Source organism: Littorina saxatilis, linkage group LG2 (genome assembly GCF_037325665.1).
Source record: "Littorina saxatilis isolate snail1 linkage group LG2, US_GU_Lsax_2.0, whole genome shotgun sequence".
Classification (NCBI taxonomy): Eukaryota; Metazoa; Mollusca; class Gastropoda; order Littorinimorpha; family Littorinidae; genus Littorina; species Littorina saxatilis.
In genome coordinates, this window is record NC_090246.1 from 8436553 (window position 1) to 8462370 (window position 25818).

At 39.3% G+C, this 25818-nt stretch overlaps 1 protein-coding gene and 1 long non-coding RNA gene across 8 annotated transcripts in view; one reads left to right on the top strand and one right to left on the bottom strand.

Annotated features, from left to right (window-relative positions):
* Positions 1-25225, top strand: part of LOC138958118 (uncharacterized) — a 214971-nt gene extending 189746 nt beyond the window's left edge. The window contains exons 1-5 of one of the 4 annotated variants that reach the window (XM_070329189.1): positions 18183-18644; positions 19194-19294; positions 21728-21854; positions 22460-22608; positions 23775-25225. In XM_070329189.1, coding sequence (XP_070185290.1) covers positions 18341-18644; positions 19194-19294; positions 21728-21757 — 435 coding nt within the window. In that variant the 5' untranslated portion in view covers positions 18183-18340 and the 3' untranslated portion in view covers positions 21758-21854; positions 22460-22608; positions 23775-25225. Of the gene's footprint in view, positions 1-18182; positions 18645-19193; positions 19295-19358; positions 19379-21727; positions 21965-22459; positions 22609-23774 lie in introns of those variants that run through there. The other 3 variants (XM_070329188.1, XR_011453304.1, XR_011453303.1) reach the window with 3 other exon arrangements.
* LOC138958123 (uncharacterized) lies at positions 382-7982 on the bottom strand. 4 transcript variants are annotated; one of them, XR_011453310.1, is made up of 7 exons: positions 6544-7982; positions 5923-6098; positions 5426-5599; positions 4587-4701; positions 3658-3766; positions 2479-2588; positions 382-2128 (listed from the first exon to the last, which is right to left on the bottom strand). It is a non-coding gene; the product is annotated as an uncharacterized lncRNA (long non-coding RNA). The 4 variants fall into 4 exon arrangements; XR_011453311.1 differs by having other exon boundaries at positions 6449-7982; XR_011453308.1 differs by having other exon boundaries at positions 6442-7982.
* Positions 25226-25818: the final 593 nt, after the last annotated feature.

Sequence of the window (25818 nt, forward strand, 5' to 3'; positions counted from 1 at the left end):
AGAGTAAAGTGTAGTACAGCGTGGTACTTTCGTAGAGTACATTTGTACTATAGTACTTGTACTATAGTTTACTATAGTACAGCGTGGTATTTTTGGCATGGTACATTTGTACTATAGTACTTTTACTATAGTTTACTATAGTACAGTGTGGTGCTTTTTTTGCTGTAGATTTTGTACTATAGTACTTTTACTGTAGTTTACTATAGTATACTGCAGTACTTTCTTGAAAAAGTACCATAGCCTTAAAAATTACACTGGATGTAAATGTGGCCACAATTTTTGCTGAATCAATTGTGTTGTGTGAATTGAATGTGTGTGTGCACGTTCAGGCCAGTGGCTGCAGTCAATCTGTCACATTTGGTAGGAAAGTAAAGGTTCATCACATGTTTTAAATTTTATTATTCATTTTTCGGCAGAGCATTAATAGTCAAACTTATGTAAGAACATTTTAAAATATTCACTAACATGTAAAAGACACAATTAAATAATAATTTTAGAAAAGGTGTCCATCTTGCACAGTGAGTAACCAAGCTGTTGATTTTTGGTAAATGTCCCAATGCAGGAACAGTTTTAATGCAATTTTTTATCACCCTGTTTATAACCAGAACAAGTAACAATAAAATGTACAAACCAGATTTATTATAGCACTCCTCTTTGTGGGAATTCATCTTTAGCACAACACATATTTTCTCAAAATTATCTCCCCTACAGCCAAGTTAAATTTCTATGATTAGCTTTGAAAGTGACCATGCCTACATCAGTACATGAAAACTCTGTGAACAATCAAAGGAGACAATGATTGTCCCTATTATTGACCGGAACTCTACCCCAATCTGAACTTGAATAATGCAAACTATCAAGCTGAATTGATGTCATCTAACCCTGTATGTGTGACCTTACACAGATAAAGTTATTTAGTTACTTTCTTTCTTTATTTGGTGTTTAACGTTGTTTTCCACCATTCAAGGTTATATCGCGACGGGGAAAGGGGGGAGATGGGATAGAGCCACTTGTCAATTGTTTCTTGTTCACAAAAGCACTAATCAAAAATTTGCTCCAGGGGCTTGCAACGTAGTACAATATATTACCTTACTGGGAGAATGCAAGTTTCCAGTAACATTACTTACATACTGCTTGACTAAAATCTTTACAAAAATTGACTATATTCTACACAAGAAACACTTAACAAGGGTAAAAGGAGAAACAGAGTCCGTTAGTCGCCTCTTACGACAATGCTGGGGAGCATCGGGTAAATTCTTCCCCCTAACCCGCGGGGGGTTATTGAGTTACAACGATCTTGCTTCAAACACATTCAAAATAATACCATTTCTCTGTTATTATTATTATTTTCTGTGAACTTAAAAGTTTATGAATATGAGGGTCAATTTGACATGGGTCACATCTAGAGGTCATCCAACTTCAATAGCCTGTACAGTATAAAAAATCTAGCTTTCAAAACATTTCAGAAAAATAAGAACACATGCTTTCGCAACACATCCTTGATATTTGTCAAAAATGTGGTTTTGAAAAAATGCCAAATGTGGTCATGTTTGAAATTGATCAAACCATAGCAGTATGTTAGTTTTGTAAAGTCTACCTTGAAAACCATCCAAGAAAACAACAATGTTCAATTCTGTCTACCCATTGTAAGTCAGCCTAATTATACTCCCCATCAGTGACATTATCCTGACCCGGTGAGTCAAAACTCACTAAATGTCCAATGGAGAGTTTTCAGCACGTAACCAGAAAGTATACAATACAGTGTGGCATATGTCCCGTTTTTTCCAAACAGGGTTATATATGTGGCAATAATCACATGAAATGTTCTCTGTCCTCCACATCTGTTTGATTTGTGATTGGTGTCCAGATTATTTGCTACAGGCATCTGATTAAGTTTATTGTAGCTGCTGTCCGTTTCCCTTAGCCAGTGACATCTGCTTTCCTGTAACTTGTATTCATGTTCGCCGATGGCACCCGCTGAATAGTTTTGGTTGTTCTCCAATGGCATCTAGCTAGCTGCTTTGACGTCTGTAAGTGGTATCAAGGTCCTTCACCATGCAGTCATCTGCTGGAAGTGAACAGGAGGCTCTCTTGCTTATGACACCCACACCAGAGCATGGAATGAAACCTGCAATGACACAGCAGTATGACTATGAGAAAGCATGCAGACTGAAGCAAAGAGGGCCAAACTTTAAGAGAATGATAATGAAAGCTAACTTAAAGTGCCGTGGCTTTTAGTGCATATATATCTAACTTTTAAAACTTGTGTCTGTCTGTGTGTGTATTATGATGACTAAAGGCTCCGAAACAGCTGCACCGACTGAGACGGTGGTGGGGTTTGAAACGTGCTGGTGCGTGTATGTTTGTGCTTGCGTGTGTGCAGGCATGAATGTCTTTGTCAGTATATCTGTGTGTGTGTGTGTGTGTGTGTGTGTGTGACAATTTATGAATACAATAAATGTATACATCTATACACACCCAAGAAGATAAGGCGCTCAGCAGGTCTGCACTCATGTTGATCCATTATGTCGGAAACAGGCAGAACTGGATCCTCCACCCAACAGTCACTGCTGCAGTGCTGCTCTCAGCTATAAGCAAGAGAAAGCAGCTTGAGTGTTTCATCGCATATAATTCCAGTGTTTGCATACTCCATAGCGATTAGCTGAAACTATTTAGCTAAAACTATTATCAGTGGAATACTAAAGGGGTGGCATATGTCATCCAAAATGTAAGGCAATTTAAAGTGTGATTGACGGGACAGAAGCGTTTCAATGATACAAATTGAGAACACTACATAGCCTACTGTGTGTTACTGGGTTTACACAAGTAAAAGTGAATACTTTTTCTTCTTCTTCTTCGTTCATGGGCTTAGACTTCCACGTTCACTCATGTGGATTTTTACGTCTATGGCCATTCAGCCAGCATACGCCAATTTCGGGGGAGGCATGCTGGGTATTTTCGTGTTTCTATAACCCACCGAACTCTGACATGGTTTACAGGATCTTTTCCGTGCGCACTTGGTCTTGTGCTTGCGTGTACACATGAAGGGGGTTAAGTCACTAGCAGGTCTGCACATAAGTTGACCTGAGAGATCGGAAAAATCTCCACGCTTAACCCACCAGGCGGCAGCGACCGGGATTCAAACTCACGACCTCCCGATTATGAGGCCGACGTCTTACCACCACGCCACTGCGCCCATCGTGAATATTTCAATATTTGAAAAGCAATAAGTGTAAATCTGGTGCCACACAGCAAGCCATGAAGTATTCTGTTTTCAATTCCTACGTACCGGAGAGATAACCCATGTAGTAACTAAACCATACACCCACATGTGGGAATATCATTGAGGTCATGGCAAGCTAGTCTGGCAGGGACCTTATATATTCCACTGCTCATGATTACAAAGTCACAGATGCAAAGTCATTCTCGGAACACTTTTGGGCTTGCCATTTTCTCACGAATGTTTTGAGAATGAAGTTTGTCTCGGAGATTTTGCATAAGCAGTGGAAAATGACATCCCTGTCAGACATGTTGTTTGAACCAACCTCATTTACATGATAGACACGCCTGTGAAGAGATGGTTCATTTATCACATCATGACACATGGGTGGTATCTCTCAGGTAGGCAAAACAATATATCTAAATGCACCAATTTACCTCAAGCACTCAGCAGGTCTGCACATATGTTGATCCATTAGGTCAAAAAACCACCAGAACTTGATATGTTGTCCAAAAGTCACAGATACAGTGGAACCCCCCAAGGATCCTGAAAAAATAATTAAAAATGAAGAGCCAACACTTGTACAAATTATCTGTCTTTGTACATACAAGCACATACACAAATAAATCTGCTTGCACTATGCTGGCTTTAGGCATGTGTAATAAAATGATTTTGGGGGAGCTTCTCTATTTAACTGGGAACTTTTTTTGTTGTCAAAAGCAATTTATGCCTCAAACATTCTCCCACTCAAGACTGAACTATGCATTCAGTATGTGTTGATATCTGACTTAAACTCATAAAACTAACAAAGGCTAATTTGTAAAAAGACACTGATTTGAAAAGAAAATTTAAATTCAATTACATATTATCATGTATTATATAATCTGTTCTGGGGCTTTTTTCCAGGTCTTTTAAAAAAGGATGTTCACAAACAATAACGAACACATTTTTCAATCCAATGAATGTTTGCAGCACTGTCAGCCGGACAGAAATGACAGTATGTTGACAAAGCCGTGATAAAAACATAACCTGCAGTCCTACCTTAGCGCAAAGAAGTATGAATGGTCTCTGTGTACTCTACAATCTCTGACTGTGGCCCTATGTAAAGGTCGAAAAGAGCTGGCTGTGCTAGGCCATTAAGAAAAATTTCAGTTAATTCAGATTTGTACAAGGAGAGCATAAAAGCATATATTCACAGCATGTATGTCTTGTTATTGCTATAGGTCTATATATATATCTATGCCACAATGACACAGCAAATACGTACATTCATACAGACATATTCATTTACTCATATAATTTAAATTATATAGCACCACAGGAATATGTTAATATCAAAATCTAATATGAAATTTCTTACACACACCCATGAAGTTCAAGCCCTCAGCAGTTCTGCACACATGTTGATCCAGGAGGTCCAAACACATCCTGCACTTGTTGTCCAACAGTCACTGCTCCAGTGAAACCCTCCATTTAGGACCCTGAAAGATATATAACAAGTTCCATAAAGTGATACAAAACTCTTTGTTGTTGTCCTTATCTGCCGAAGGAGCACCTCCTGTCGCTTCACAGCATCTGTAACACAAGAGAGGACTGAGTATCCAGCCAGAAATTTCATGACTGTATTTTTATAATGATGATCAACACAACTTTTTAGGGGCTTTTAAAATGATATGACAAATATAAAGTCAGATGCACTTCACCCATTGTTATACTTAAACATAGAACTAAGGCTTGCTCATACAGTAGAACTCCCCTTGTTAGACCTCAAAATATCTGAGAAAAATAGGCCTTAAAAAGGACCCCTGGGTGTCTTAAAAAGGCCGTTGATTGATGATTCACAAAGGTTATTCACAGAAAATATGAAAAAAGCAAGGTCCTAAAAGGGAGTGTGTCTTTAAGTGTGTGTGTGTGTGTGTGTGTCTGTGCATCGCAATTAAGGGCTAAACAAAAACAAACACACACCCAAGAAAAGCAAAATTTGTTTGAAAATTTGATCCAAGACAGTGAATCAAACAAGAAATGTCCATCACTGATTCAGACATATTTGAATGTATGTGTGTGTGTTGCAAACATTACACAACAGTGGATCATAAATACCAAATTCAGCTATGCTAGTACCGTATTGCAAATTACATTAAATTTGAAATGTCAGAAAAAACAGGGTTTTTAAATTTTATAATTTGTTGTTAATAATTAACTTACTGGTTAAAGAGTACAACTTTTCACAATTTCAGCACAGAGAATGGAATCCTTGGTGTCTGCTTCCTTTTCTATCTGAATGACTCATTGGTACAGCCATCTGTCATCACCCTGCCGACTGTTTTTTGACATGGAGTCCAGAAGCTCCCCCACCAACTCAGGCAGTTTTGTTTTTCACTAAAAGTAAAAGAATAAAGGTCAAATAGATTTGCACAAAGGAATAAAAAGAGGTTTTCTAGTAATCCAAATAAAGCATGCAGAAATAAAAACACAAAAAGTAACATCAAACAGTTTTGCCTCTTGTGCCCCCAAGACACTGGAATAATTACAGGCCACCAGATAGGCCGTCCATCACTGAAAGTGAACAGAAAAACTTGATGTTTGAATATGTGTGTGTGTGTGTGTGTGTGTGTGTGTGTGTGTGTGTGTGTGTGTGTGTGTGTGTGTGTGTGTTATACAAGTGGTACAGGTAATTTAAAAGAGTTTAAAATGTCACTTACTTGTTGTCCCTGTCAGTGTAAACTTTCAGCACAAAGAAGAATGGAAACATTGGTGTTTTTGTCGGTTCCGTTCCAATTGAATGACTTGGTACAGCCATGCCATCAAGTTGATCAACCAGCTCACTGTTCCTGTTACCAGTTCAACCTCTTTTCCACATTGCCGACAGATTTTTAATCTGAAAAAGTCATGTAGGCCTATACATGTTTTCAAAATGGGAATTTATAAGTTGTAAACAGTTAACGAAATAGTCCGCTTCTGTCACGTACTCCCCACGAACACCACCATGTGGGGCAGCCAGATCCAGATAGAATCAACAAACAAGTAAAACTCAAAGTAAAAACATCAAACTCAAACTCAAAGAGAAAAACAACAACCAGACGGCCCAATGGTCACTGTAATTGTATCAGATTCAGATTCTCACAATGGTATAAACTTTGCAAATCTCAAAAATAGTCGGATACTAGTGACAGTGATAGTGAAAAAGAGTTGTGGCAGCTGTAAAGAATAATTATACGTACTCCTCACTCGATAGTCGATGACTTGGCAGTTACTTTGCAAATCACTCGATAACTCCTGAGCGAATCTGGATACGATTACGTGGAAAACTCTTGAAGGCTTACTTCTCAGTCCAGATCCGTCTTCTGCTCTCTGAATTACGGTTAACCTCTCTTGGTGGGTTCCTTTCGTGATGTTGTAGACCGCTTTTGGCAATCTCCCTGGTGCAAACTCTTTCTTCTGAGTTCGTTCGTTGAAAATCAGTTATTAGTGCTCTCCCTTGATTTACTTCGGAGTGGTCTCCTCTTCGACTTTTAAGGGACATAACTCTCGCATGCGAACCCTTTGATCGTATCGAAAGTAGCCGGCTCAGTTTGTTTTTGTTTTTGTTTGGTCTTGTGTTTGATGACTTTGCTAGTCCAATATTTTATGTATATATACTCAACCTTCGTTTTGCGTTTTTGTTGCAGCTGAGTGCATTTACAGTTCAAAAATCCTCCTATGGTAGTAAAACAAACCCAAAACTACATAAAATAAACAATAATGTATCGATTGGAGATTGGATTTCCCTTCTTTGAGTCATGTGACGTCAGAGGCCGACAAAACTTTATAATTTGGCTTTTCAGGTTGACCGAAACTTCAAAGGAACTAAAAAAAAAGAAACGTCATGTGTTTGATTGCATGTGTGTGCGCTGTTCAATGTCAAAACAACAACAAAGTGAGTACATGACGTGTGTTTTGTAGTTCCTTTGAAGTTTCGGTCAACCTGAAACGCCCAAATATGAAGCTTAGGAGTTTGATTGCATACATGTGGATTGCATGCATGTGTGTGTGTGTGCTCGTTCAATCGTCAAAACAACAACAAAGTCATAAGTACCTGAAAGGAATTCGATCGATACATAAATGTTATTTGCGTGTTTGACCAAAATATGACATTTTACACAGATCTCGACAGTCATTGTTCACCTCGACCGCTAGCGCGGTCTCGGAGAACAATGACTGTCTCGATCTGTGCAAAATGTCATATTTTGGTCAAACACGCAAATAACGTATAATGTATCGATTGGAGATTGGATTTCCCTTCTTTGAGTCATGTGACGTCAGAGGCCGACAAAACTTTATAATTTGGCTTTTCAGGTTGACCGAAACTTCAAAGGAACTAAAAAAAAAGAAACGTCATGTGTTTGATTGCATGTGTGTGCGCTGTTCAATGTCAAAACAACAACAAAGTGAGTACATGACGTGTGTTTTGTAGTTCCTTTGAAGTTTCGGTCAACCTGAAACGCCCAAATATGAAGCTTATGTGTTTGATTGCATACATGTGGATTGCATGCATGTGTGTGTGTGCTCGTTCAATCGTCAAAACAACAACAAAGTCATAAGTACCTGAAAGGAATTCGATCGATACATAAATGTTATTTGCGTGTTTGACCAAAATATGACATTTTACACAGATCTCGACAGTCATTGTTCACCTCGACCGCTAGCGCGGTCTCGGAGAACAATGACTGTCTCGATCTGTGTAAAATGTCATATTTTGGTCAAACACGCAAATAACGTATAATAAAAAATGTTTTAAATAAGTGAGGTACATGTTTAGGCTAGGAGGGGGGGGGGTGCGCAACCCCCATAACCCCCCCCCCCCCCCCGGTAGTCCGGGCCTGCAAGGACAGGTTGGAAGATTAGGCTAAGCCTAAAACCTTTATCCTGACGTAATAAAGTTAATTATGAGCTCTCTCTCTCTCTCTCTCTCTCTCTCTCTCTCTCTCTCTCTCTCTCTCTCTCTCTCTCTCTCTCTCTCTCTCTCTCTCTCTCTCTGTTAAGCATTCGATGTGTACACATTCCATAACTTTTTTTAAAAAAATCTCATATTGTGTGTGTGTGTGTGTGTGTGTGTGTGTGTGTGTGTGTGTGTGTGTGTGTGTGTGTGTGTGTATGTGTGTTGTGTGTGAATGTCCGTGTATATGTGATTAGAATAGGGGTGCCTCTCTGCATGGGTGAAAAAAACACTTGTTTGTAATGCTTGTATGCCACAACCCTCTCTCTGTCTCTGTCTCTCTCTGTCTCTCTCTGTCTCTCTCTGTCTCTTTCTGTCTCTCTCTCTCTCTCTCTCTCTCTCTCTCTCTCTCTCTCTCTCTCTCTCTCTCTCTCTCTCAAATTATTTAAAATGAAACAATATTGTACACACAGCAAAATTCAGTCAACTTCAGGTCAAACCAAGAACTTTGCACTTGATCCTACATGAAGAATTATTTTGGCAAATTTTAAATTTAACATAAAAAAGGTATTGTTTCAAAATTTCACTGCAGACCATTTTACTAAGCGTTTCGGGCGGGCGGGAAATAGCTCAGTCGGTAGCGGCGCTGTCTTCAAAACCAGTTGTCGCAATCGGCGTGGGTTCGATCCCCACGTTCGGCGAGGGATTTATTTCCCAGAGTCAACATCGTGCAGACTCTCCTCGGTGGCCGCATGCGCACGATAAAGAACCCAAGTTCACAGCGAAAGTCTCAGGGCTCGGAAACATGAATACACGCATGCAGGAAACAAAATGTGTGGGTATCGCCGTATACTGTATGGCAGCTCGCTTTCCCCATGGAGAAAGCAGCCCGAATTTCCATGAGGGCAACCTCACAGGACTATATAAAATCTTATCCTTAAACTTTTAAAGCAATTGTTAAATTCTCTTTTGAAAACTTTTTTTGTGAGAAGCGTTCCCAGGTAACGTTAATGAAATATTAATTTCACATTTGATGCTAACTGTTTACAAAAGTCCTTTCTCCTAAGTGAATATGTGCGTACCCACGTGTTTGTGTGTGTGCACGTGCAAGCGTGTGTGTGACTGTGTGTGTGTGTGTGTGTGTGTTTGTGTGTGTGTGTGTGTGTGGTGTGTGTGTGTGTGTGAGCACAAAGTATTCCTACGTGTATTTTGCAAATGCACAGTTAACAAGTTTGAAAATATCTCATGTCATCTCCAACAAACGGCTTAATTCACACACACGCACGCACTAAAAACATAATAAATCTTATATGTACGACTACCTTGTAAAAACACACACAACACGTTTACATGCACAACTGGTGATATAAAACACAATTTTAAAAACAATGTTTTTTAATCAACTTAATTTCAACAACAAAATTGTTATGCTTAGCTGATAAGTTATATTAATAAAACAATAAAAATAAAAACACAAAATGCATGTATACTATTACTACTATACTGTACCGCAGTACTATGTACTGTAGTACTATATAGTAAAAAGTACCATAGTACAAAGTACCACAGTGTACCATAGTACAAAGTACTTCGTACTATAGTACTACTGTAGTACAGGGTACATTCACAAAAAGTACCATAGTACAAAGTACTAGGTACTATAGTACTACTGTAGTACATGGTACATTCAATAAAAAGTACCATAGTACAAAGTACTAGGTACTATAGTACTACTGTAGTACATGGTAAATTCACTAAAAAGTACCATAGTACAAAGTACAAAGTACTCTACTGTACCACAAAGTACTATAGTACAGGGTACATTTACTACACAGTACTATAGTACAAAGTACCATGTACTACAGTATGTACTATAGTACATGGTACATTTACTATAGTTTACTATAGTACAGGGTACATTTACTATAGTTTACTATAGTATACTATAGTACATCGTGTGGTACTTTTTCAGCTGGGCTGATGTCATCCATGGTTGAAATTCTCAAGAGAATAAGGAGAGAGAACGGACATGCACGCATAACTAGAGGATCAGGGACGGGAAGCGGGTGGAGGAGGGAGGGCGATGTAGAGGATTCTGAATCTAACAGAAAGGTCACGGTCACTGTCGCAGATATCTCCAGCGAGTTGTCTTACAAAAGACAGGCCACGAGGAAAGTTCTCGTCGAAGGCTATTTCTCCGGGAAACAGACCAACCAAAGATCTCCTCGAAGGTGGCTAGAGGAGGAGAGAGAGAGAGAGAGAGAGAGAGAGAGAGAGAGAGAGAGAGAGAGAGAGAGAGAGAGAGAGAGAGAGAGAGAGAGCACCCATTGCACACCGGTTGGACCGTATATAAGGTAACGTCAAATTATGCTTGTGCAACGTATGTGGGAGTATCACTTATACCCTCAGGATATCTCTTATCCTGTTGCGTAGCGTTACAAATAGAGAACAGTATACCGAAATGGGAAGGGGAAAAAATCGGATCGGGAATTTACAGGACGTCCGCTGTGCTCTCAATCTTCAGTAGTTATAAGTCCCTCTTAATTTATCCGAGTTGAGTCTGTCTAAATAATGCCATTTTCTCCACCCCTTCTTTTTTACTTTTTTAATTTTTTTTTTGACTGTGCTTGAAATGAAAGTTATTTGTCAGATCGTTTCTACTTTTTTGTCACTTGAAACATGGCGGACATCGGATGAAGTCACGAGTGGGGCGGTTTCGCCCTGCGAAAAGAAGCTTCGTGCCGGTTGTAGATCGACTACAGTACAAGTAGGGTCGGCAGGCCCAAAACACGCAAAATAAACCTAGATTCCTCTTCTGGTTCCTCGCGTTGCGAGTCGTCATGGGTTCGCTCCTCAGCCGATTCAACCCAGCAAGGACTCCAAGTAGGTCAAGGAGACGGTGACGGCGACTAGGCAAAATCCCAAAGTAGACTAGATCATTAGATGAAAGGACGTTATACCCATTCCGTAAAACTCCAAAGGTATGTAAATGACTTAGGACATAAATCGGAGGGTTAGATTGCAGTTGATTCGGAGCAATGAATTTACAACGCTAAAGTTCAAAACTTCTACACCATGACCATACAATTTACAAATTACTTTTTTTTTTTCATTCAATTTCAAACTCAAAGATTCCATTTTGTTCTGTCTGTGTTTGAACTGCATTTCGACTCTCAGCATCATGATATTGATAATGACGCAGAGCAATCAACACCTACTGAGCTAAGTTCTTTTTTATGTCTGTTGGCTAGTACAACAGTACAACTTGAACTACAAGTACAAGGGCCATGAGGTTGACATAATTTGGGGTTGGTTAATTTTGTTTGTTTGTGATGTTGCCACATAAGGCTTTAGCAGTTTTTAGTCCCATGACTCATTGAATGTTTTAAAGATCTACATATATATTTATGTATGTCTACACACCAATGCCTCATGCACTGAGGAATTCCTGTTATGATGATGTATTGGTAACAATTCTGCAGATTGCTCCAATTGTAATACTCACTAATACTGGTATGATCATAATGACATGTAGTACTCACTACTGCTGACTCAATCAGTCAATGAAATTAAGCCATGAAACTACAGTGTTGCAACTGGATTTGTTACACATATTTGTTATGCGGTGTCTGCATGAGGAGAGGTACAACCTCTGTCCCCTCTGTTAAAATAGCAAAATCTAGATCGGCACTTTTCAGGGTGAGTACGGGTAAGGTCATCAAATCTAGTTTTTATGCCACATGTTTGCCAAGATCTGCAGTCTTGGTTGGAGCAAAACAACGTTTGATTTGGAACAAAAAGGACTGGGTGGTCGGGTGGTAACGCACTTGCGCTCAGAAGTGAGAGGTTGCGATTTCGACCCTGGGTCAGGGCGTTAGCAATTTTCTCCCCCCTTTCCCAACCTAGGTGGTGGGTTCAAGTGCTAGTCTTTCGGATGAGAAGAAAAACCGAGGTCCCTTCGTGTACACTACATTGGGGTGTGCACGTTAAAGATCCCACGATTGACAAAAGGGTCTTTCCTGGCAAAATTGTATAGGCAAAGATAAAAATGACCACCCAAAATACCCATGTGACTTGGAATAATAGGCCGTAAAAAGTAGGATATGTGCCGAAATGGCTGCAATCTGCTGGTCGATGTGAATGCGTGATGTATTGTGTAAAAAAAATTCCATCTCACACGGCATAAATAAATCCCTGCGCCTTGAGTCCGAGTCTGGAGATACGCGCGCGATATAAGACTTCATATAACATCCTGACTGCTTGCTGTGCAGAGGAAGTGTTCTTTTTAAGAAATGCATTCAAATAAAACAAATGGAGAAATGCCCACTGAACAGAAACAGCCAGGCTCCTAACACTGGGCGAAAAGTCACGTTTTGGCACTATAACGTGGCATATAACATGAAACATGAAGTTAATCAACTGAATTTTGTGGCATTATACCTGTGCGATTCACATCAAGTTAGAAAAACTGCCGTAACGCAATAAAATCCCTGGGATTTTAGCGAGGTGCAAAACACAGTAAAACATCGAGTTTTGGTGTCTGCGTTTTGGACGTTTTCGCTACATTAACGCACGGCGATTCACGTCGTGTTAAACGCGTTTCAGCAGTGCGCAAAACACCACGAAACCTATGGAGTTACGATAAGTTTTTCTGCTTTCTAAAACTTGATGTTAGAGTGTTGTTTTGATGGATTATTCTGCGTTTTCATCAGCCTGGTGCCGAACCTGCAGAATCAGACGATTATCGGCTCCCTCTCTCTCTCGTTCTCTCTCAGCACGGTCACACACACACACACACACACACACACATACACACACTGCACATACATCATACACACACACACCGTCACACACATTCACACTGTCACTGCACACGGCACACACACATGCACACACACATGCACACACACACACATACACACACTGATCATCAGTTTATAAATGTGAAAAAAAGTGCAGTGCACAAACATTTTTGGGGGTATCTCTTATTTTCTCTATAATTATGAGCCTTGTCACAGTACAGTGTACACGAGAGACTGCATTGCCCGTGCGTTGAGCAGAGAAAGTAGGTCATTCTGAGCTGACTATTTAGCGCGGTCAGATTTTAGTTTTCTTCTATATTCCTTTGCACTTTTGCTGGGGTAGACTACTGGCCGAGTTAATCGTTTTCCCATGTGTGTGGGACCTGTAAGGAATTCGAAGCGGCAACGGACCACAGATAGGTCTTTGTTCTACTCTCTCCCCCCCCCCCCCCCCCCTCCCCGAAACATCCGTCCGAGATGGTGGCTACTTGTTGACTGGACTTGCAACTTTCTCAACTTGTACAGTACGAACTGCAGTGACTCGAATTTGAGTTTTGGGATTTCTCTTGCTCTACCTTTTCTGATAATGTTTTACTTAGCTCGTGTTTAGATGCAATACATACTGTCTCTTTACATTTAGTCAAGTTTTGACTAAATGTTTTAACATAGAGGGGGAATCGAGACGAGTGTCGTGGTGTGTGTGTGTGTGTGTGTGTGTGTGTGTGTGCGTGTGTGTGCGTGTGCATGTGTGTGTGTAGAGCGATTCAGACCAAACTACTGAACCGATCTTTATGAAATTTTACATGAGAGTTCCTGGGTATGATATCCCCGGACATTTTTTTTTCGATAAATACCTTTGATGACGTCATATCCGGCTTTTTGTAAAAGTTGAGGCGGCACTGTCACACCCTCATTTTTCAATCAAATTAATTGAAAGTTTAGTCAAGCAATCTTCGACAAAGGCCGGACTTCGGTATTGCATTTCAGCTTGGTGGCTTGAAAATTAATTAATGACTTTGGCCATTAAAAATCTGAAAATTGTAAAAAAAATAATTGTTTTATAAAACGATCCAAATTTACGTTCATCTTATTCTTCATCATTGTCTGATTCCAAAAAACATATAAATATGTTATATTTGGATTAAAAACAAGCTCTGAAAATTAAAAATATAAAAATGATGATCAAAATTACATTTTTGAAATCAATTTAAAAACACTTTCATCTTATTCCTTGTCGGTTCCTGATTCCAAAAACATAGAGATATGATATGTTTGGATTAAAAACACGCTCAGAAAGTTAAAACGAAGAGAGGTACAGAAAAGCGTGCTATCCTTCTCAGCGCAACTACTACCCCGCTCTTCTTGTGAATTCCACTGCCTTTGCCACGAGCGGTGGACTGACGACGATGCTACGTATACGAATATACGGTCTTGCTGAAAAATTGCATTGCGTTCAGTTTCATTCTGTGAGTTCGACAGCTTGACTAAATGTTGTATTTTCGCCATACGCGACTTGTTTTGTTTTAGGATCGATTTTGATAATGATTGAGAAAGGATAATAGCCGGTGTTAGTTTTACAGTCGGTTTTATGAAGTTTGAGTAAAGAAGTGCGTGGTTTTTACCCTCCCTTTCGTTTTCCTTCCCCTTCTTTAGTTTGCTATTATTGTGCTATCTTTTCCTGCTTCTACACACACACACACACACACACACACACACACACACACACACACACACACACACACACACACACACACACAAATCGAATCTAAAACTAAAGAGCCGAAATGGCTGCACTCTAACTCATCTTTGATCTCCCCAAAAAAACAAATCAATCAATCATTCACACATGGATCAGAGGCAATGATATGGCTGACAGAGAAGCAAAAGAGGCTGTTACAGATCAAGCAGCATTTCATGACATAAAATTTACAAAGACGGGAGCAAAACACAAAATGGCCAAAGTTGCCTGGCGTCACTGGGAAACATAATTAAAAATAGAAGGCAATGCTCATGGTTGGCTTATTCTGCCCCGACAAACAAAACAAAACAGGCCTACACTCCCCACCTAGCTCCCTCCTTAAATTACTTCGCAGCAATCGCACGGATGGATGCGCTCACAAGTGCTTTCCCCGTCTCTGTGAATGTGGAAAGTTTATATCTTTTTTACACCTCTTTGACCGCTGCCAATCACTCCAACAAGACTTCCGCAACCTACACACCACAGGAGCTCCTGTGCTACACACCCTTGTCAACGAACACAAACTGAAACCCCATGAGTTTTTATTTTTATTTTAGATAAACGGCATTGCACGCTTCAATGGAAGCTAGCATACACCCTGTGTCTCTCAATATATAAGGCTGAAATAGGATATCTGTTTTAAAAACCCTGATCTCTGTTCCTCCTTCCCACCCCTCAATACTCTCTCACGCCGAGCTTTTTCTTCTTCATTGTATTAATTTTTCCAGTTATGTATTTACTTACCTATTCAGCCACAAATATAACAATATTCCACATAACAAAAAAAACAAAAAAAATAAGCCTACAAAACCGCTCCAGTCCAACCATATTCCGCGTACACAATCTTCACTTCCATCCCCATTTTGAAACATCGCAACAGACTTCCAGATATGATTATAACACGACCATATGTGTTCTCTGGTTGCATGTTTGTTCAGTGTCTTGTCCCCACATAAAGCCGCATATTAACTCTACCTGTCCTAAAGCCAGTTGCAGTTCTAAGAGGACGTTAAAACTAATTATCATCACACACACACACACACACACACACACGCACACACACACACACACACACACACACACACACACACACACACACACACACACACACACACACACACACATATATATATGAAAAATCCCATGTATGTTTTATGATTGTGGTCTGAATACAATTTGGAATCTTACTACACTCATAGACCTATATTAATATAGGTCCCTGCTACACTCTTGTTGATTTTACATTTAAGTTGTTGTCAGAAGTATTTTGTTCGTCGGTTCGTGTCTGGTGCGTGTGGTTTGAATGCCGCCCTGACAAATGTCTTTTAAAAACACATTCACGGTAACATCTTCGACGCAGACACAGACAGTTAGGAAGGGCTCCTAATATGGACCACTTTTTGTTTCATGCTGATAACTAGCTTGTTTTCTTGCGAAGAAGTTTCATTTTGTGTTTGGTAGTCCTTCTCTCTTAGGTTAACCGTTAGGCCTAATTAGAGTGAAATAACTTTGATAGACATTCAGCAAAAATTAAATACATACAAAATCACAAATGGTACATATTAGGAGCCTGGGCGCCTAATATGTACCAGTGAAGCGGCCTTCACGAATCACTGTTAAAAAAAGCCCCCTGGTATACTTCAAAATAGCATGATACAACTTAGTGTCAGACTAATTCAAATATGATTTAGATTGATCTGTTTCGGGTTGATGAGAGCATTATTTGAAGAACACCAGGAAACTAAACAAGCTTATCAAAAACAGAGTGCAAATAAGTAAAATTATCAACTTCCACGAATATGTGCACGATATAAATTGCATAAAAAAAAAAATCCCTGCGCTTAGAACTGTACCCACGGAATACGCGCGATACAAGCCTCATAGGAAATGGGTGGCCGAGTGGTAACGCACTTGCGCTCGGAAGCGAGAGGTTGCGTGTTCGACCCTGGGTCAGGCCGCAATTTTCTCCCCCCTTTCCTAACCTAGGTGGTGGGTTCAAGTGCTAGTCTTTCGGATGAGACGAAAAACCGAGGTCCCTTCGTGTACACTACATTGGGGTGTGCACGTTAAAGATCCCACGATTGACAAAAGGGTCTTTCCTGGCAAAATTGTATAGGCATAGATAAAATGTCCACCAAATACCCGTTTGACTTGGAATAAAGGCTGTGAAAGGTGAATGCTCGCCTAATAGGCTACTGAGCTTTACTGGCCGATGTGAATGCGTTATATATTGTGTGTACAACATGTCTGTTTGTCTGTCTGTCTGTAAAATCTTCCATTTCAAACGGCAGAAATTAATATGTAAGCGCCTAGGGCTATATCTAGATTAGGCGCATAAAAATGATCACAATAATAATAATAATAATATTGATTGATTGATTGAAAAGAAGACTTTTTGTTATATTTTTCTTTAAACTGATCTCGAGGGCTAGTAATAGGTTATTTCCAGCAAGCTTCTTAATGAATTAATGAAAAAAGCCTCTAGCTTCTTTTTTTATATTTAGTCAAGTTTTGACTAAATATTTTAACATCGAGGGGGAATCGAAACGAGGGTCGTGGTGTATGTGCGTGTGTGTGTGTGTGTGTGTGTGTGTGTGTGTGTGTGTGTGTGTGTGTGTGTGTGTGTAGAGCGATTCAGACTAAACTACTGGACCGATCTTTATGAAATTTGACATGAGAGTTCCTGGGTATGAAATCCCCGAACGTTTTTTTCATTTTTTGATAAATGTCTTTGATGACGTCATATCCGGCTTTTCGTGAAAGTTGAGGCGGCACTGTCACGCCCTCATTTTTCAACCAAATTGGTTGAAATTTTGGTCAAGTAATCTTCGACGAAGCCCGGACTTCGGTATTGCATTTCAGCTTGGTGGCTTAAAAATTAATTAATGACTTTGGTCATTAAAAATCTGAAAATTGTAAAAAAAAAATAAAAATTTATAAAACGATCCAAATTTACGTTTATCTTATTCTCCATCATTTGCTGATTCCAAAAACATATAAATATGTTATATTCGGATTAAAAACAAGCTCTGAAAATTAAATATATAAAAATTATTATCAAAATTAAATTGTCCAAATCAATTTAAAAACACTTTCATCTTATTCCTTGTCGGTTCCTGATTCCAAAAACATATAGATATGATATGTTTGGATTAAAAACACGCTCAGAAAGTTAAAACAAAGAGAGGTACAGAAAAGCGTGCTATCCTTCTTAGCGCAACTACTACCCCGCTCTTCTTGTCAATTTCACTGCCTTTGCCATTAGCGGTGGACTGACGATGCTACGAGTATACGGTCTTGCTGAAAAATGGCATTGCGTTCAGTTTCATTCTGTGAGTTCGACAGCTACTTGACTAAATATTGTATTTTCGCCTTACGCGACTTGTTTCGATTTGTTGAAGGTGGTCCATATTAGGGGACTCGCACATAGCCCATTGAGATTTTGCTATTGATTTTTTGTTTGAAGTAGAAACTTGGGGTCAACACTGCTAAAATGTAACAAATGCGGTCTTAGCTGTCATATATAGCAATTTTTGTGTGATAAAAGCTTTGGCTGTGGACAGAAACTAGTCCGTCAGTTTAGGCAGCACATTAGAGTGAACGCTGCCTTTCGCTAGCAGCTGCTGTGAGGTCACTGTTCTAAATACAGCCCTCACGCTAGTCACATGATCAAATCACATGACTTTTATCACATGGTCAGTCACGTGAGTTTACTACAAATGGCTGCCTCCATCATCCATGTGTTATTGAAAAGCGATTTTAAAGTGTGTATTTTGAGGTTTTTCTCCGGGATTTTTTCATGTGATCCAAGATGGCGTCGAGGTTTGTGCGTAGGTATGATGTGGAAGACGTTCATCGCTTTATATTTGATGTTCCTGGCTGGTAATGGAGATGTCAGCGATGAGGAAAACAGTTCCGACGAAGAAGGCAATGTTTATGTTGAACAACCTGACACTGACAGTGACAACGGTGAGTCTGATTTCCTACTAGTCTACTCTGAGGAGAATATACCTTCGACAAGTACATCAGTACCGAGGGGGCGTGGTCGTGGTCGTGGTCATGGTCAAAGCAGAGGTCGTGGTGAATATGCTAGACATGATAGGGTCGCAGAAAGTGACTGTTGATTTAGGAACAATGGATACTTAGTAAGATTATATATATATGCATCTGACTGGTCTAGATTAATTAATAAGATTTTTCTAATGAAGTACCCCAGATTTGGGGAAATTTCCTTCTGAGTGCTGCTAGTCAAAGGGTTAATGGGGAAAAAAAACCACTCTTTGTTCTTGTGATAATGTGTTTTTGAATAGATTCTAGTAAACTTCTGGTTTAGATTTCTTTTGTTGTTTTACTCGGTCACTGAGTCAGTCTTGTTCATTCTTGACATATTTGCAGTAGTGTGTTTTACTAAATCTTGTTTCCATTTCAATAAATCTAAATGTATAGGTCTGTTTAGTTAATTTAACTTATAATTTCGACTCGGCATTTTGAACATTTTCTTTGCATGTTTTTTTGCAGGGCCTACAGGCAAGCGAGCACTCATTCCAGGAAGTCTGCCAACCAACCATGTGCTACAGAAGTCAGTAGAAACACCAAAGACTCCAGCCAGGAAACCCCCAGTGAGTAAAAATTGCTGTTATTTGCCCAGTATAGTATGCTATTAGTGATACTGATAGTGATAATATGCTACTTGTAACTCTTTTGTGAGTACCGGTACATGTATACTGGGTGTTTTCTCAGTTTTTGTCCGCTGTCAGTGTGAGATTTATATTGTGGTATAACCTGTTTTTCTAGTTTCATGGTTTAGCCACGACTCACTTTGAATGAGGGTCATCTGCCAGGCATTTAGCTGATTACAGTCGAACCCACTTAAAACGAACACGCTAGTTACGAATTTTGACTTATAACGAATTAGTTTTAAGTTCCCAACTGAATACCTCTTTCTTCATGCTTAAAAAAAATGCTTAAAACGAATTCTTTATAACGAATTTACGCTTATAACGAGCACTTTTTGGATTCCCAAGCATGCATAATGTCTGTAATTTACTCACGCTTATGACGAAATCTTTAAACTCGTCCCGAGATCGACATATCATGGGAATTTGAGAAGTTTGAATACACGTGTGTCAAAGTCTTCCCTTGCGTCGACTGCTTGAACCATTGCTCAACCGATCACTGAATAAAGTTAAACTGATTACACTGTACTCACAAAACAATTTCAAATTTAGAATCAAAGTGATTGATAGCTCAGACACTGAACATGAATGACTGACTGACGTTTATTTCCTTCGCGAATACCAAAAACGAAACATCGAACGGAAGCCATTTCCAAAAAATATAGATGCCAGAGTGGTTTCCCTTGGACAAGGGAAACCACACTCTCAACGTTTGCGTTCGCCGGTTCGCGATAGTTTATCAGTCAGTCAGTGCTTTCGATTTGGATTTGAACATCATGTTGCAACAAAACAAAACAAAAACTAAATTGGCCAAGGTTTGCTACCCGTCGCCAAGGTAAGTGATTCCGGACAAATGATAGGAACACCGCGAATGTGGACAGTGTCAGTGTGTGCGCGTGTGTGTGACCAAAAACGTAACAACTGGATGAAACATCTGTGTGCTCACTCTCACTCAAACTCAACAATCATCACTCAACATGAGACACACATGAACATGTACCTGAATATGTCACTTTATTGTCTAAACGTGAAGCAGCATGAAAGTTGCGAAAGAAACAAATTGAAACACCATAAAATGTACAAGACTTAAAAAAAAAAAAAAAAAAAAAAAAATCGATCAATTTTCTTAATACGAATTTTGGTTAAGACGAACTTTTTTTCCGATCCCCAGTGATTCGTCTTAAGCGAGTTCGACTGTATCTGATAAGTGATATTTATTAATTTGCTATTTATAAATTACAGTTACAGTAAACTAACACTGTCGCACAAAGTATGTGACTTTAAAAAAAGATTTGTTTGAAATCATATGAGCTCTGTCCACTAGATGATGGAGAAGGGAATTTTTCCAGTTGAGTCTGCAACATGGATTTTTTCTCTCTCAGGATAACAAATACAGTATGGTAGGAAAAATTTAGGGTTGGTGTGGCGATAACAATAAAGCAGGGATGAAAATTCTCCGTTTTTTCCGACTTTTCCGATTATTTTCAATGGGCCATCCGATTTATTTGTGCGATTCCGTTTTTTGGCTCACGAAGTGTAGCCTATGCGATCGTAACTTTGTCTGTCTGTGCGTTTGTGCGTGTGTTTGTACGTGTGTATGTCTGTGGTAGAAACTTTAACATTTCGTCATTTGAAGACGTCACATTATGGCGTAAGAGGGTTAGACGTCACGCGAAGGAATTACTGAAAGTCTCGGTCATTGTTTTTTGAGCGGGCCGAGACTAGTTGGCAGTCGTGTCGTAGATTGTTGACACTCTCTCTCTCTCTCTCTCTCTCTCTCTCTCTCTCTCTCTCTCTCTCTCTCTCTCTCTCTCTCTCTCTCTCTCTCTCTCTCTCTCTCTCTCTCTCTCTCTCTTTCAACTTCAGGCCCTTCAAGTTCAAGCGTTATTATTCTGGTTTGTTTCGTTTTGGTTTCATTTTTCATTGCTCATTTTTCTTTTTGATTTATCTCCCTTTCCCCCTTCTTTTGCGCTTGGAGGACATCATCTTCTCTGATAAGTTGTTTTGATATTTATATTGTTGTTTTCCTTTTTTTTTTAACCTGTCGAAGACCATTAGGTCGAAGCGTTGTTCATTGTCATTTGTTTAAAAATATTTCGTTGCGAGTCCAGAATATTAGGTATTACTCTTAGTCGTGTCCCTTTAAGCAGACAGACAGATCTAGATCTAGTGTCTCGCTTTCTTGCACAGTGTCACCTATGCTTACTGTGTGTGTGTGTGTGTGTATGTGTGACGGAGTGATTGAGTTTGTGTTACTGTTTGTCTATTTCTTACGTGAGCCTTGAAGGCTTCGCCTCTTGTTTTACATAAAAAAAAATTTTTTTTATTAAAGATATGTCATAGTGACTTGACTAATTGATTTGAATTCTGCTGCAGGTCAGTCGCCCCCCCACCTCCTGCTCCTGACCTGGTTGCCTACTACAACTTCGAGGAAATACGACAGGACACCCTTCAGCTTGCTGCACCATGGTGTCTCTTGGAGAACAGCAAGGAACAGATACAGGTGGGAATAACCGAAGCCAGCCAAGTGAATCTGTTGTCCTCTACGTTATGATTACGTACTCCAGCAGACATCAACTTGTGGTCGACGTGCGAGGGTTTTGCTCAAAATACGTAAGTATTGGTCAGTGTTTGGCTTCTCGAATTATGTTTCAACTTAATCTCTGTCTCGAACCACAGGCGGAAAGTATCACTACTGGACCACTACTTACATAGAAAGACTATACTGAACGAATCGTCGGTACGCTTACCACACTGTCATACTGTCATACTCATAGTTATATCACTGATACATTTGTACAGGTAAACATGGCTGTTTGCTGAAAAATCGTTGTGAAAAATTGTAATGTCTCTGAAGTTTGATTCAGTCCGTCATTCATTTTGATGGGACGTCAACCCTTGGTGAGGCTAATAATAATATTGTTTTGATCTGTATTGTGGAATTCTAGAACAAGCTCTGGTTTGAATGACCAGCTAAAATTAATGCTAATAGTAAATAAGTACATTATTTTTGCATTAGCGGGGTATACAAAATATTTTATTACAAAAATACCGCACGGTTTTGCTTGATCAAATCATTTATCAGCTAACAATATGCTTTTATTTCAGTTGGACCTGACTTGAGCATGGTTCCGTTGTCTCCGCAACAACAGCTTGATTGAGATACAGGCATGTCCAGTTTTCAGCAAGTGCAGGCTGAGTGTGAAGATCTGATGGCTGATCTAGACACAACATAAGCTGCTTGACACTATTCCAAGGTAAGCGAGAAGCTTTGAAAATAGTTACTTTAATTCAGTAATGCGTCATTATGTATGCAATACTCCTGCTGGTGAGTTCACTACAAACAGGTACTACATTAGAACTAGAAGAATAGGTTCCACAAGAAAATTTCTGACTGTTGATGCCACTAAAACTCTTGTTACATCCTGCATTATGTGTAGATTAGATTACTGCAACTCCCTTCTCATAGGCTGCCCTGACTCCACTCTCCAACCCTTGCAAAAAGTACAACACTCTGCAGCACTCCTCTCATGAAAGAACTTCACTGGCTTCCTGTGTCTGAACGTATTACTATTAGGTATAAAGCTGCCTGCTTCTGCTACAAGATCATCTCTGAATCGGCACCTGCCTATCTTTCGGAACTGGTCTCCCTCTACACTCCCTCTCGCACCCTTCGTTCTTCTGCTGATGCTCGACTTCTCCGTCAAGGTTGCTTTAAACGCAAGGCTCATGGCTTCCGCACGTTTTCATATCATGGCCCTCAGTTGTTTTTAAATTTTATTTTTTTAAATTTTTTTCCCAAATGCCAAAAAAAAAAGTCTAGGGTCGCCCAAAAAATAGGGTCGGTCGGGATACCGTAAACAGAATATATATATATATATATATTTTTTGCCTTAGGTGCATGATGTGTTGTTTGAATCTGACAGTGATTGTATGAATTTTTTATACATGTATTGTTGTCACGCGCTTTGAACTTCTGATAAGGCGCTTTATAAATGCCCGTTATTATTATTATTATTATTATTATTATTATTATTATTATTATTATAAATAGATACACACTTGTAAACTTATGTTAGTTTTCACACGTGAGCATGAAGGAATGTGCCTTTATGAGGAATGTATAGTGGCTTGCAATATTGAATTTGAGGGATGTTTGCAGTTATATAATATATTAGCGCAGCTCAGTTTTCTTCAGGGTTCCGTGAGAACAGTGAAATTCTCCTTTGAGGACTGAAAAATATCTTGGATAATTGGTCTTAATTGGGGGGGGGGGGGGGGGGAGATTTAAAACATAAGTACATTCAGTGATTCACATGTGTTTTTCATTTTCACTGTGTAAAGGTGGGGAGGTCCTTCTCTACTTGTTTCTTTGTTTTCCCATTGACATATATTTTTGTTCTTGTCTATATTTTTTACATAGGTTCCCGATTAGCTGCTGTCCTCATCCCCAGCCGACTGTTTCCGCTGAAGCCATGAAGGATACTTCTTCATGTAGGCGTGGACATCTTTTTCGTCACCATGCAAGGCTTCCAGTACCATATAATTTTGTGAATACTCTGGGGACCTGTCATCAACTTTGGAAGGACGCTTTATTTTAACACTTTGTACCCCATCTATGTTGACCAAGATTTTTTAAGCCGAGACCAGCTGTGCTGCAGCAGGTCACTCAGAATTGTAGAAAACTGTGTATCAACAGGCTAGAATGCTGGCGTTAGATCAACGTTACAGGAAGCGACTGAAGCTAACAGTCTAAGCAGGATGCGGATATGTGCCGAATAATAACAGATGCAATGTACATAGTGACTGTGTGTATGGATATATATCCATACCTGGTCAGATAGAGCCATATGAGTGGGTACGGATATATCCGTACCTGGGAGACAAGGAGTTAAGACCACATCTGAACTGAGGATTTAGTCTCTCCATAATCAAACGCTGAAGAAGATTTCAGAATGAACTTTGTTAGATAAATTATGATCGCCATATTTTAGGTCCCCCCCTCCCCCCCTTTTCAAACTTCCCCGCTTTTAAGACCTTACATTTTTGGATTTTCTGTTCACAACCTGTTGTACATTTACCTACATATTAAGCAGGTTTCCTCCTTTTTAAGACAAGCTTTTTTTTTTATTCTTGGAGGCCTGAAAAGGGGGGTTGGAAGGACACTGTATTTGTTTGTTCGAAATTCAGAATTCAAATAATTCTTCATCAACGAGTTATTACTGCCTCACCATAGCAGTTAGGCCAGTCTTACTAACTCTTACTTTTATTAATGTGCCGTGATGCAAAGACGTTGAGCAGTTTTCAGATGTTTATGAATCTAGGGCTTTCAAAATTTACTGACATGTTCGACTCCATGACATCCAAAAATGAAGTTCAGTTACCCCTTTTCAACTTTGAAGGTCACATTGTGGGCGAATTTTTAGAAAAAAGTTGGAACATGGTATGACACTTCTTACTCACAAGGGAAGTGATTTAGATCTTTACTGATTTTCATTTTGTGTGGCCTTCTTTCACCCATAAATAAAAATAAATTCATTCATAAATGTTCATACCCAAGGGAAGTAATTCACATATGTATCTATGGCCAATGTTTTCACAGGGCATCTGCCCCCCCCTCCCCTCCCAACACACACTCACATGGGATAAAACTTACATGGCTCTTATGGGTATGACGCTCTTACTCACAAGGGAAGTAATTTACTGATGGTGTGTTTTCATTTCGTGTGGCATTATAATTTATTTTAGCTTATCCAATTATAGTGTGGATGAACACTGTCTCCACTCAAAATAGTCCTTTGCTATTGTACATTGTGAATCAGCATTTTTGTTTTTTGTCCTGTTTGAATAAAGTGCAATCATTTTACAACCAAAGTGTTAATGTTAAAGATGTTTACATAATGTGTGAAGGATGATGCATTTGAAAACTAATATTGTTAAATGTAAATTGACCTGTGACAAGTCAGCAAAGTGCAATATCCAAGCATGAAACCCGCACACAATTCCCAAACAACATGCTTTCTTTTCGACAAAATTCCATCCAGGTGAAAACAATTATGTGAACGTCATAACATGGTGTTTTTTTACATTAATAATCAAGCCTAACACCAACTAACATGGTGTTAATAGGCATTTGAGCAAGCTTTAACACCAACATAACATGGAGTTAATAGGCATTTGAGCAATCTTTAACACCAACATAACATGGGGTTTTGCATGTTAAACCAGCAATAACATGATGTTAATCACATTACAAGCAAGCTGTAACACCACCAAAACAAGCAGTTTTGCAAGTTAAGTCTACGATAACATGATGTTACTTGGCGTTAAACCAAAGCTTTAATCCCATCAAAACTTGACATTTTTGCATGTTACAGACATGCTGTAACATGGTTTAACATGATGTTTTGACCGTCGCAAAACGCGCTGAAATTCCAGGCAATTTCGCAGCGATAACTTCAACAAAA